The following is a 14,426-nucleotide window of genomic DNA, read 5'->3' on the forward strand; positions in this document are numbered from 1 at the left end:
AATTCATTATCTGTGTCACAATGTGATAATAAGCCTGTGGTGCTTATGTTTAATTAAAACATGAAAGGGGATTCAAGTACCAAAATTTAATTGACGTGTTTACAGCAGCATTCCATGTGCCAAATTAATCCATAAAAATGCCATTCTTTGCATTTTTGAAGCTTGAATCCATTCACAAAATTAATCAGTTGTGTTCAGTCACCCATTCTTTTTCCTGAAGCAGTGCACAGAACCATGTCTTTCAAAAGCTAGACCAAGGGTACATATAGCATGTGAAGTCTTCCTGGCGTCTTAGTACAAAATAAGAATCAGCTTTTGAAATTCTGCTTTTCTTTATTATGACGGAGGTTACCCTGCTACCTGGATGTAGCTTTTTCCATATTAGTGAGAGCCCAGGATTAATCAGGACTTGTAAATTCCATTTCTGTAGCTTGCCACCGTGGTCATGTGAAGTCCCATCTGGGATGAGGATCTTAAGATGCATTATTTCATAATGCCTGAGGATCCTAGGACCCAACTTCTAAGGAACAAGCAACACTGGCCATGGCTAACCATTGAACACCAACGTCCAAAGAGTTTTCTGACTCTCTTAGTCCATTTCTTCACAATGACTGCCTCATCTTGAGTTGCACCAAGAAATGTCTGAGAGCACCCCTCACAGTTCTGCGAAAAGGAAAAAGAAGAAAAAAAAGAAAAAAGAGCACAGATACAGACTAAACACAAAGACAGAAGGAAAAAAAGGGGGGGGGATGTTGGTAGGGGCATGATTGGGTGACATCCAGAGTGACTCAGGTCCCACTAGGTGCCCCCCAGACCCCTTCATCTAACAACCTGCCAGGTGCATGGTTTGCAAACCAACTGGGGAGAGGGGTGAGGATTGTTAAATTCTATAACAGTGGGGTGAAGAGTTGCCCTTGAATTTCTTTGCTTTAAGTCCTTGCATTGACAGGGGAAGAGAGAAAGCATGATAACAATCATTTTAAGTATGTCATCAGGCCAGAAGAGCAGCTAAAGGAGAGGATCAGAAACATCATAATCTTTCAAGAGAGCTAACAAAGCAGGAAGGAAGAAGAGTAATGTTTCCAGCTATGTGCATATAGCTTTAGTTATTTTCTAAAGCCAGACTCAGATGGGTGGGCGGAGGGAGGGAGAAACAAAGGAAAAATTCTCTTTCTGAAAGCTCTTACTTTCCTTAAACAATAACCAAAAAAAGAAAAAGAAAAAAATAAACTGCCTTAAGGCACAATCCATCATTTAAACTTTTTCCAAGTTGACTATTTCTCTTAAGTTTCCATGCCCTGCAGCCTGAGTCTGTGTTCAGAATTAACAAAGAAATAAAAAGTAAATTACATCTGCATGCACACTTCTCTAACGGGTCTCTTTTTGCCTCTCTACGGGCACATGTGCCACGAAGCTGGCCATCTTGGCCTGGAAGAATGGAGGGTGAAGATGACATGGTTGGCATATATCACCCTATATTTGAAATCAGAGTGGTCAGAGCAGTAGTCAGGGGATCGGAATGTCACCAAAACGCACACAAAGAAAAGGGGGAGGAGGATATATTCCCTGCTTAAATCTTCAGAGTTCTTCAGAGTTAAATAAAATTAACTAGCAAACATAGATCTATATTTTTCTCCTAAATATAAAGGAGTCCTGAGTCATTCATTAAGGAAAAGCTTTCCAGTTCTCCCAGGAATCACAGCATCCTCTGACCCAAGACAACTCCCTTGTACCTTGGCACATCTCAAAAATGCCATTACTGGGATTGTTATGATTTCAGCATTTCCTTGGGGGAAAGTTTTCCTTAGAAAATAAAATGGATCACACGGTAAAGTCCTTGTAGAGCTCCTCATGCAATATGGATTGGTGCTGAAGGCACTGGAGGAACAATTTCTCACTTACCATACTCAGCAGCAATGCAAAAATGAGACTATCTACAGGTAAATGGAAGGTTCTGGTTAAACATATGCTAGCTTTATCATTTTGAATGTCAAAAGTATATTGTGCTCTCTTTGTGATTTTTATGTATATATGGTCTCGAGTCCTCTAAGCTTAAAGGAACCTAGAGAAGAGATTGATGTGAGCAGCCATATAACCAAGTTTTAGAGGCTTGAACAGTGACTGGATATTATCTGTCACCCTCCCCTCTCCCCTCGCCTTTCTGCCTGTGTTGGGAGAAATACAGGTACCTGCCATGACTCTGTAGGGCTGCTCCACTTGCCTCCAGAGTCCTGAAAGTAGCACACACCCCAATATGTGATTTCATATATAATGTTGTAGACCTCGGAATAAACTGAGTTCAAAAGTCAGTTGAGACTTGTAGAGTGTAGGGCAAAGTTTTCATTTTCCTTTTACCACTCAACTCTAACGAAGCGTTTAAGAGGAACTGAATTTTTCTAAGTTGTCGTATCTTTAAAATATGAATGACTATACAATTCATAAAGGATGACTAATGGATGTGGAAATCCAGGTAGTTATTCTTCTTTGAGTTTTATACTCGTCACTGAATGGGAGAGACCTTGGTTATACATGCATCTGGTCATAAAAGGGCACGAAAGTCATAGAGCCTTGGACGATGAGGACATATATACATATGTACTTATATGTCTGGTTCAGCTTTTTTTTTCCTTGAGAACACTAGACACACAATCAGCTTATGCCTACATTTCAGAAGTGAGTGACTTGCCTTTCACATATCACTGGAAATGCTTAGCTCAGGTTGGAGGGCACAAAGGCAAGCCCTGTTCTGTTGTGCTTTGTTTACTGCATCACTTCAGCAGCTCCACTTATTGTAGAGTCTGGAAAAGATTTGCCTGGCCATCACTTATTGAGTGTCTCTCTCAACTATGGCTATTACTATATATCCAGATGGCTCAGACATAAGCTTCCTGTCTCATGAGGATTCTCTTCTGAAATCCCCTCCCAATTTCCAAAACCATCCTGCTTAAGCAAGGAGAATTTAACTTATTACTTGCATCTATCAGTTCTAATACCTCCTTTAAACCATTAAGGCCCAAAGATCACTAAATAATTCTTAAGCAAAAGATGGCATTAATAAGCATTCCCCAAAGTTGCTAATCATTGATTAACATCCTAACAGTGGCCTTCAAGGTATGCACAGCCCAGTCATGAGTGAGACATTTGCCCCTGGGGAAGGTTCAAAGGGCCAGGGGCAGGGGGTAAGGTTAAATCATATTCTCTTTAAAAAGTTAAAATATTTCTTACGGTTTTAGTTTATTCTAGGGTTGAAAAAAAATGATTGAAGAGTTTCCCAGCTTATTTTTAAGTACATTTCTGTTCTTTCAGCTAACTACAGAAAAATATCCCTCGTCTAGTTTATTTTGAATATGTTTATGGAGTCAGTAGTGAATCTACTAGTGGTTTCCACATTTTAAAATGTTTGGGGGATAAGAGTTCACTTAGACCCAGGCAAATTTCTGTCCCTAGGTTATGAAAAACCTAAAGGAGTTTGTCAGAAAATCAAACCTTCACCCAAACCTCAATAGAGAAAAGTTCAGATTTTCTATTTTCTAACTTTAACAATTTTAAAAGAGACACCTTCTATTAGGTGTAAGTGTATATCCCCCTCCCCTACACACACTAACTGGGACACATCAAGTCATAAACAGCTACTAGTAAATTACTAAGTAGTCCTTTACCAGGTACTTCCAGGGCGTTGCCATCTGTTCTCTCATATTTCTAAAACAATTGTTCTAGTCAGAGTAACATCGCCAAGTGACAGCCAGTCTTCTTGAGGGCAATCTCAAGCCTTTCAGGAAGATGAAGAATTATGGAGGCATTGATTTTTTTCTTTTCACTCAGAAAATTTGTGTGCTCTTTCTGCCTATGGCAATACCCTAGTAATGCCCTTGGCTGGTCAGTGCTAATCCAGAGACTACCTAATTTTGGAATAGCTACTTTTTTGTTACCATATATTTTTTTCTTATCCTCTGTGCTTTTCACTGACTCGGACTGCACTCATATTAATCACACCCACAAAATTAATCCATCATCGGTGTGTTCAGTCCCTCACGGGTGGGGGGGAGGCAGGACTCATCACTCAGTGGGGTCTCCTCTATGCCAGGTCCGGATTACAAGGAGCTGGATGTTCACCTTCGCAGGATGCAGTCTGGATTTGGCTTCAGAATCCTCGGGGGAGATGAGCCTGGACAGCCTGTGAGTTGAATTCTCTTTATTTCCACACTTTGGGTTATGTTGTGTGTGTATGGGTGAAGGGAAACATCATTCAGTAGGATATAAAAAAAGAAATCTTTTAGGACTCACATAAAAATTTTTTGAGGTTTGCTTTATTTGTTTTTTTCTTGGTATTTGAGTTTTCAAAACATGCCAGTGTTTCCATATCATCATAAATCAATGCACATTTCATGAAGAGAGGGACATTACTCTTTCTTAAAATGGATTGGATTCCTCTTCAATATTTCAATTATTTACTTGTATTGGACCCCTAGTCTCTCTGGGCAGCAGCTCACAGATAAACATGCAGTGTGACAGAAGATATATGTGAGGAGATGACTTGGAACAGCAGAATGGTGTATGTTTTCAGTCACAACTACAGAGGAGAGAAAACACGGGGATAAACAGAAGTAAAATCAAGTTCAGTGCTGCAGAATCTCTCCAGATTTGAATTAGGGGATTACCATGAGAGGATGTTCACGAAGTCAGCTTCAGTTGGCACAATATTGGGAATTTGCGAAGGGCTCTGGAGAAATTATATATATGATACATCAGAGTGACTGCATAAAATAACAATATTCATTAATACACAAAAAAACACAGCAAAGTGAGACTTGTGAGCGTGTATTAAAATAACAGCCATAAAACACCCATTGTAAAAGACGTGTCTTAAGTGGTACCCAATGTGACTATGTCAGGTTCATAAAAGGCTCATAAATAGTCCCTAAGCACTGAAATATGGTCAGGTCCCTTCTCATACATAAATACAAGGAAAAAATTAAACTATAAAATAAATGTAAGGGGAAACAGCAAAGTTCCAGTTCTTCCCATAATGCTTACTTCAATACAGTCTTTGAGATACACAGCTCTTACTTTGCTGGACTCCCCCCACCTCCATAGGCTCATGCTTTGTCTGCTTTGTGGGTAAACTAGCACCACATTCATAGCACCGTCTTCTCTTCTCCCATCTCCCCCTCTTCAGAGATAGAAGGGATTGCATGACTGAGTTATAGGAAAGGCATAGTGTCAGCTGACTCCAGAAGGGAAAGGTCTAGCTGATCTTGGCCTGGCACAGAAACTATAGAATTGTTACCCAAATGGAACACATATTGCTCAGAATGACGCTCAGGTGTTTGAGTGCAACCAGTGGTTACCACCCCCCTCAGGACAGCTTTCTGCCGAGTCGGTACACAGGTTCCCAGGTTCCCAGCCGATCTGGACACTGGCTTTATGCTCCTGAGTCCTTTCTGTCCTCCGGTGGGCAGGCATTCAGTATTTATGATAAACCTCTTCAGATTACATGTTTTGCTGGTTATCCTCATTGTGTTTAGATCTACTCTGGTTTATTCTTTCAATTGAATGCTTTAAGACAAGCTCAGGCTGCAAGTTACAATTCTGACAGTTAAACCATAAAGTAGAAGCCTAAATCTCCCTGAAGCATTCAAAGCCAGAATATAGTGTCTTGACCAGAATGTTGCACCTCAGAAAGATTGTATCAGGAAGCGTAAGTCTACTGTAAAGATCTCCCATATGCCTTTCCTTCCTGCTTTCCTCCACTGTAAGTCCAGAGATAATATACAAACAAAATGCACTAGCCTCAGTTAATTGCTGATGTGCTACAGAGGGAGAGGCGCGTGAAGTGACTTGGTCCCCACCCTGCAGGAGGTCTCATATATTATATCAAATGGGTTTCTGCCTTCATATAGACAAAATGGTATTGACATCTCAGGGTGCACATTAAACACCACAGCACCGCTTTCGGCAAATAATGAACAGCAGGACTCCAGCTCAAACAAGCATATGGGCATTTTTTCCTGCAAGAGGAAATAATTTTCACAGTTAAATAATAATAGAAATAGAAAGAAACGAGAAATTGCTACAAAGCAATGATAATGGGATTTCCAGCTGTGAGCTGCAAAGACATGGGAAGGCATTAAGATGGAAAGGCTTGGAAAACACTGCAGTGGAGAAAGGCCTGTGTGGAGAAAAACTGTTCATGGAAAGAGAGAGGCGATGATAGACAGGGGCCTTGGCCTGCGAGTCTGGTGCAAACTTGTGGAAGAGTTTCGGAAGGCTAGAGCTGGAAATCTGCTTGCCACCTTGTCAAGTCACCCTGGGCTATAATTATTGCAGATCAGACCTGCTGGGTTTAGACTGACATTAGGTAGTGTGGGAAAGAATTAAAGGAATTAAAAGGACTGTAAAGGTGGGTTTAGTTTTGTTTGTCGCTTAGTTTTGGTTCACTTTTTTGTGTTAGTTTTTTCCCCTGGCTTACGGGGATATCAGCCACTTGAATGTGAATTGCTGTTATTTCACATCAAATACATCATTTTGTTCTGTGCCTTCACAGCCTTTAAGATAAAGTGAAGTTGTGGAGTTTTTGATTCTTTTGTCTTTTTTACAAAAGATGGTTGGAAAGATAAGGCCAGGTCACTTGTTTCGGGGGGGTGTCTGTGTGGAGGGGTCTTTCTTGATCTGTTTTGCCACCAAGCTGTTCCTTCAGGGCCAAAGCAAGAGAGGCAGGATAAAGTCCTCCAAGGGCAATGAGAAAGCTGATGAGCGGGTCCTCAGAGGTTGAAGGATCCAGTGAGGTCACAGGGACGTGATGAGTAGAGCAAGGCCAGTGTTGGCTGGGAAGGCTCACTGGCCAGTATAGCCAGGGGTCAGCAAGAGCAGAAGGAAAATATAGCCTGATGGGTCAGGGAGCCCAGGTCGTGCACTCAGCAGTCCTGGAAAGTGACCAGTACGATGGGGCAAGAGGCTCAAGCCAGGTACCTGAGGGAAAGTCCCTCAGTGGACTTGGAACGTGACCAGTGAGACCATAGCTTCTGTGTCCACTGGACCAAGTGAGAATACTCAGAACCTTGCTACTCAAATCGTGTTAGATCTACAGACCAGAAGCACCCAACACCTGCTGGGAGCTTGTTAAACGTGCAGAATCTCAGGTTAAACCTCAGGCCTGTAGAATCAGACTCTCGGGGTAGATGCAGAATTCTGTTTCAACAAGCTCACGGTGTGATTCATGTGCACCCTAAAGCTTGAGAACTACTGATTTAAAGGATCAGATATCCTGAAGTACGTTCTCAAGAGCTTAGATGAACGTAAGAACGTATATATGGAAGTCAATGTGAGTTAACAGTGCAAGTAGGAATCATAGATTATCCTATCCAGGTAGGAAATAAACTACTCAAATGTGTCAAGTGTACAAAGCATATTCAAATGCAAGGAAAAAAAAAAGTTTGGGGTTATTTTCTTTCCTGAATAGAGAGACACATAGAGCAAGTTCTGTGTCAGCCGTGAAATATAGGGCACAAAGGTGTAAACTGGCCAAAGGCTAAGGAACAGCAGCAGCATGAGAGGCAGAAGCAGTGACAGCGCACGTGGTCCGCCTCTTCCCAGCGGCAGTTCCTGAAGGAAGGAGCAAGTGTAACTCATATGTGTAGCCCATGGATGAGCAGCTCTAAGGCCTGCTCCAGTTCCCCACGCTGAGCTCAGTTCAAGTTTCTTTCATAACTATGACAGCCTTGCTTTGAAAAGGGTAGAGGGTGGATTATCCAATGTGATTATACAATAATATATATATATATTGTTAATAATTTTACAATACTATATAATAAGCTATATTGAAGTATTATATTGAAGACACTATTTAGAAATAAATATGTAAGATTTGATAGAACAAAGTAAAGTTTGAAGATGAAAGCTTCAAGTTTAAAAAAAAGTGTATCCAGTGAACTTCAGTCTCTGCTCAAATGTCAGCTTCTCATTGAGGCCTGATCTAACCTGCCCGAACTCCACCTCAGCTGCATAGCTGACACCCGCCCACCATCCTACTTTGCTCTATTTTTTTCATAGTACGTTCCTGCTAGCGTACAACATAATTTTTACATTTATTACTGTCTGACCACTAGAATGGCTCTATAGAACAGGGATTTTTGTTTATTCTTCACTGATGGATGCCTAGTGCCTAGAAGTGTCCCTGGACTCAATGAATACTTGCTGGAAAAATGAATTAATTAGCGAGGAGGGTACTTCATATCACAGCAGTAAAACAGAAAAACAGATGTTTTACTGGGGTTCTCCTTTTAATGGATGATATTAAACTAGTAACACAGAAGATGACTTCAAGAGTATATCTTTGCTGTTTTCCTCCAGCAGGAGAGGAATGAGAATTTTCCTATGTGAAATTTTTTTTTACTGTTTTTGTAGAGTGCCCAATTGCACCGGTAGCTTCTTAGTTGTAACCTATTTTTTTCATTCCTTTTCATCAATTAGAATCAGAACTATAGCTTCATGTTGGTAATTAAGCTAAGAATTTCTCTAGCCATTTTTTCTCTGTTACTAGCTATAAACTCTCCCACTGAGGCATACAGGAAATCTAAAGGTTGAAGCATTTTCTTTGGGCTAACCCAGCTAAATGCAGCTTTTCATGGGGCAGTGGAGGAACATAAACATTCATTTTAACTGGCTTTTGCACAAAGCACTTAATAAATCTTTGAAGTGCTCCATAGCGGGTTGAGTCTTTTGAAGAATAGATTGGAATATCTTTAGAAAGACACTCATAAATTCAGGTTGACAGGACAATAAAGGAAAATGGAAAATATCAGAAGCATGCCCGACTGCTGGACTGCAGCATATGGGCACAGCCATTTGCTGTAGCCCAGCAGTCCAAGGCCGGCAATGTGTTTCCTGTGAGAGCAATAATGAATCAGTCATCAGAGCACCAATACTCAACAAGGAAGCAAATCTACTCTCCACTCCCCACCCTCCCCCAAGAATAGGGGAAAAACAGCCTTGTGGTAGGGAATGTTCATTCCTATGGATAAAGAGAGCTATTCAGTGGACCAAGGCTATGAAGTCCTCAGGGAAAAAAAAGAAAACTCTCCAGACCATAATTTTGCATATACCTGAGGAGGTCTGGGCATTCAGATCTGTGTTGACAGGCCACGCTGAGCAGTGTGACCAAGTAAGAAGGAATCGTCTGCTGCCAAACCTGCTGACACACAAGGCTTCAGGTCGTGATGGAGCAACTCTGCAAGTTAACTGGAATCCACAGATCTGAGATTTGAAAGAAATTAGTGCCTGAAAGAAATCAATCCGTGAGCAAGGGATCATTTTATAGACTTAAAATACAACCTAGAATACAGCCTCTGTAATATTAACAGACTAATGGTAACCACTGCCTTCAGATGCTGTGAGGCTAAGCCACTTGGCAAAAGAAAAACTATTCTTTTGAACTCTGCGGTTCATGAGTTGGAAAAATTGTAGATTAAATAGCAAAACTAAAATATTTAGCCCTATTGCCTTTCCTCTGAGAAAGAAAAAAAGCCTTGCTAATGGACACTAATTTGAGTGTTTCTAATGGGAAGTAGGAAACCTTACATGGTTATGCATTGTATCACAGTCCCTGGTTCAGAGATTTATAACAATATGCACATTTCCCAGATGCGTACCTCCAAATTTCCTGGTATGGTGGCCACCTGAACAGCAGGAGCATTGCAGGGGACAGGCAGAGCTGGGGACATCCTTTGTGCAGAGGAAGTGCTCTAAGAAAGTATTCAAAGAAATGGAGCAAAAATCTGGAGGAGATGTGACTGTTCTTTAAGTAGGTCAGCTGTCCAGGGAAGGCCAGCCGTGAGTTCTGCTTTGTTTTGTTTTATCCTTAACACCAGCTTTTGAAAGCAAAGCAAAAATTAAAAGATAAAAAACACTTTGAACCTTTATCTGAATTTAATAATATACAGCAGGTAGTTTTCCCCTGACATTTTTCAAGCACTCACTACATGCCCTGAGCAAAGTTAGATGCTTCCCATGCACTATTTCCTTCGCTTCTCCCAACAACTCCGTGAAGTAGGTCCTATTATTTTATTTCCGCATTTTTGCAGGTGAAGAAACCGAGGCTTGCGGAGATTGAAAAGCCTTGCCCACGGCACACAAATAAAGAAGTGGAGCTAGAATTCCATCCCCAGTTTGTTTCAATTCAGAGCCCATGTACGGTGGCCAATAACATCAGGTTATTTGGGGTTAAGGGTGATTGCTTATGAACCACTTAGCAAGTGTCCCCCAGACTTCATGGCCATCAGGAGCAAGTTCAAAACATTTATTTCTCTGAGAGGAGTTAGCAACCTGGAAGAGTTAGGAGGGTATCCTTTCAGCCTCTCATTTTTCATTTTTCATTTTTCATTTTTCAAGTATATGTTCAGATTTGGGGCAGGGGACGTAAACGGAATAAAATCTTCTACTGAGTTACTTGGTAGGTAAGTAGATAGATGGAAGAAAGGAAGGAAAGAAGGAGGTTTGAAGCATAAACATCCTTTTCTTCTCACTGCTTGTCTAGATTTTGATTGGAGCTGTCATTGCCATGGGATCAGCCGACAGAGACGGCCGCCTACACCCAGGAGACGAGCTCGTCTACGTGGACGGGATTCCAGTGGCTGGCAAGACCCACCGCTATGTCATTGACCTTATGCACCATGCAGCCCGGAACGGGCAGGTCAACCTCACTGTGAGAAGAAAGGTGCTATGTGGAGGTATGTAACTCGAACCAGCAGCAAGCGTTGGAGGTTAGGTGGTGAGATGCTTTTGTGAGTCAGGGTCAGGACACTGGAGACGGCATTTTAAATCAGTTTCTATATTATATGAGGGAAAAGACCAACCGTGATATGCCAGATGTAACTGTGATGTTGAAAGTGCAGATTTTCACCCCACTAGTACATTTCTAAGCAGTCTTTGAGGCTGACATTTTCCATGGAGTCATTAAAAATTTCTAGCCAAGCCTGAGGCTAATTTAAGATGTGTATGCTCTTGGCTTTTCGGTAGATGCCAGGTGTAAGAAGAACATTATAATAGTGAAAAATACAGCTTTGGAAAATGTTCTTCATTGTGTTTACAAGACAAGGAACACAGCATTTTGATACCATAAAAAGGCAACGAGGATGGAAAATTAACTTCCTTTGTAGAGCCTGATGAATGGTAACAATAAGAAGATTACTCTGATTTAGAAAAATACAGCTATATGTCACTCTGAGAAAGCCCAATTCATGTAACTCCAAAGTCATGAAATGGAGAAATTAGAAGTAATTACTCCCTTTACAACCTTTACAGCTTCATAAAAGAATCCACCAAAGAAATACTTTTAAAAGTCAGCCCTCTTAGTCATATTATGATTCAATTTAGCTCTCTTTACCATCTCTCAACCCCCCCAAAAACGATTTCTGTTTATAAGGAATATGTCCATTACGAGCATTAGACTGTTTTTTAATCCTCTGAGCACTCAGTAATATTGGGAATATTGTCCCAAACCGCCTGTGCTTTGCCCTGTGAATTGCAGGAGCGACAGTGCCAGAGATGTTCTGTTGTCACCTGCCCCGGTGGCCTGCTGGCCTCTCTACTCAGCCCTGGACTGCTTCTCACACGCAGTGATCGATACGAGAATTAGGAGGGGCCTTAGAAAGAGCAGCGTGAGCTCCCTTGTGTTACAGACGACAAACTGAGGCCCAGAGGTTCAGCAGATGCCTTGGCGGTCTGCAGTGAGTCAGTGATCATGCAGAGACCCATCTCCCCAGCCAGTGCTTCTTTCTTTACTCTACCACCAACCCCCTGTCCAGTGAATTCAAAGACATTAGACCAACCTTTAGCAAATGTCACTCCCTACCATGAGGAGGCTTCCATATGTGCTATTATCATAACACATTTGCATTTTTAAAAAAGGGCCACCAGCTAATCACAGCTGTGAATCACTTGAGAGGATAAGGTTTATTAGTCGAACTAAAAATCCTCTTCTATTCAAGTCTTGTAGAAACTAGATTTTGAATAAGAGCTATCACTTAAAAGGGTAAGTCAGAAGAATTATCAGCCCTTACCTGTAGAGACTGCTATAGGTCTTGTATTATGGAGGTTTTGCTAAGAGGTGCCATTCGTCTTCAGAAATTCACAGCAGACCACTTGACCCAGTGAAGTAAAACACCTTGAATTATGCCTTATCCTTGGGCGAGATGCCCCGAGGAAGACAGTGTTTGCTCAGTTAACATTTAACTGTCTCTCACACTCCAAAGTGACTTTTTTTTTTTTTTTTTTTTTTTTTTTTTGCGGTACACGGGCCTCTCACTGTTGTGGCCGGTTGCGGAGCACAGGCTCCGGACGCGCAGGCCCAGCGGCCATGGATCATGGGCCCAGCCGCTCCGCGGCATGTGGGATCTTCCCGGACCGGGACACAAACCCGTGTCCCCTGCATCGGCAGACGGACTCTCAACCACTGCGCCACCAGGGAAGCCCCCCAAAGTGATTTTTAATAAAAAGTTTGCTGTGCCATATGTTCTGTAACCCAAAGATAAGTTTAAAAATACTGATTTACAAGGAAGTACACTGCAAAGTGCAAAAATTGATGCACCAACATCATTTCATGCTCTCTTTGCCACCAGCTGATTATTGTCAATTAAATTTTGTTCTAATCAACCCAGGCTATTGCAGTGTAGGCCAAACGCTTCAAAAATGTATTCTTGCAATTTGTGGATCATGCAACTTCTGTGAAGATGCTCTTTGCTGCAGTTCTTACCAACTTTACTCATTTAGGCTTTCAGGTGCATTTCAAGTGCATTTAATTTTTGAAAAGTTTTTGCTGCAGACTGCTCGTTCACACCAGGAGAGTTTCCAAGTTAGTTCAGCCCACTCTTCCTTGAAAGCTTCATGAGTATTGAAACCAATTCAGTTCAGCAAAGGATACTTTGATCGTCAAGTCAATGCCTAGAAATAGGATGGAGCAGATTTTTTAAACGGGCCTAGGGAGACAGCCTTTCTTCATAGCTGCCATTTCTCCAACAGTGAGAAGAGATAGCTACAAATGGATATGACAGTGGATATGCCATTTTCAGGGTTCTTGTTAGCATCATTCTTATGCTTTCTTAAGCAAATGCAGTGGGAGGTGCAAGCCTGGCTTAGGATGAGATGGTTCAAAGCTGAGGGGAAATGAGTAATCAGATTGTAAAGAGACAGAAGATGAACAAGAAGACAGACAGCGTCACCACCTTCTTGCACAAAGGAGTAATATAATGGAAAAAGAGGTGGGCCGAAGGGAGCTCAGCCTTATGCTTGCCTCCACTCGTACAAATATCCTGCCTCACCTCAGAAGACACTGGGCACTGGTTTTCTGGTTGATGCTGAAGAGGAGAAAAAAAAAAAAGCATTAATTATGAGAGATACAGACTGGTTAGTTACACTGGGCAAAAATTAAAATAAAAACCTGCTCCAAATGTTACCATACCAAAAAAAGTGTACACACTAAAGATAGAAAGGCAGATTTTTCAATTAGGCAATGGCAAACAAGATCCTCAAAAGTGAGAAATGATGGATGAAAACGTAAAGGATAAAGGATGAAAACATCCAGTAATGTATCCAGTTTTGTTTACCGGATAATTTTAGCACAGATCTTGCACCTTAAACTAGTTTTGAGAGGTGCCTTATCCATGCTCCCGGCTCCGATATTTAGTTATTCTTTCCCAAGGATAGTAGAAGAGTGGCTTTAATTGTTACACTGAAAGTGTAAATATCTACATGTTTAATAATTCAACTTTGAGACATTCAACATAGTGACACATTATTTTGAATACATACGATTTGTCTGAGAGAAGAGTGTCTCTGAGGAATTTCCGAAAGTGTAAATCTAGAATTGATGTGAAAGAAAGTTTTATGACTTCATCAAAACATGTTAGAGTCCATCTTAAAGCCGTCAGCATCTTTTTTTTCTCACACCTAAGGGAAAGTCTAATTCTTGGCCTGATACTGAGAAAGGGAAGGTTTTCTTGGCAGCTGGGTGAAAAGTTTAGCCCGTGTTTAGGGTGCTAGTGAATTCCCTGCTCCTGGTTACTGTATTTTCTGTCAATTCTAAATACAATCCCTTACTCTTTGTCTATGAGCATGTCACCCATTTAAATAATGTGTCTGCCTTGATGAGCATAATGCAGGAGTGCAGAAACTCAAATGCCTGCCGGAAGGCCAGCCCCTAACATGGGCAGGGCCCCAGCCTGCCAGGCACCACAGGGGTGCACTATGCCCATGGACACTCCAGTGCACGTGTCCGAGCTCTACCACACACATACCCCGTTGCCTCAGCCGTGCTTCAAGACAAGATTTGCACATCCTTCCAGGGGACGGTCCTGTGAAGAGAGGCCAGGGCACAACCTGGAAGCAGGCAAGGTCTGTTTGGTTACATAGAGCCCTGGTACCCAGTCTGTGAT

The 14,426-nt window shown here is 41.6% G+C and overlaps 1 protein-coding gene across 2 annotated transcripts in view; it reads left to right on the forward strand.

Moving 5' to 3' along the window:
• Positions 1-14,426, forward strand: part of MAGI2 (membrane associated guanylate kinase, WW and PDZ domain containing 2) — a gene marked incomplete at its 3' end in the record, with an annotated part of 1,305,599 nt that overhangs the window by 1,154,053 nt on the left and 137,120 nt on the right. For both annotated transcript variants that reach the window (XM_082632410.1, XM_082632411.1), the window contains exons 14-15: positions 4,085-4,176; positions 10,532-10,724. In XM_082632410.1, the coding sequence (XP_082488536.1) occupies positions 4,085-4,176; positions 10,532-10,724 (285 nt within the window). The remainder of the gene's footprint in view (positions 1-4,084; positions 4,177-10,531; positions 10,725-14,426) is intronic.

Source organism: Mesoplodon mirus (assembly GCF_964341445.2).
Source record: "Mesoplodon mirus genome assembly, chromosome: 9".
Lineage (NCBI taxonomy): Eukaryota > Metazoa > Chordata > Mammalia > Artiodactyla > Ziphiidae > Mesoplodon > Mesoplodon mirus.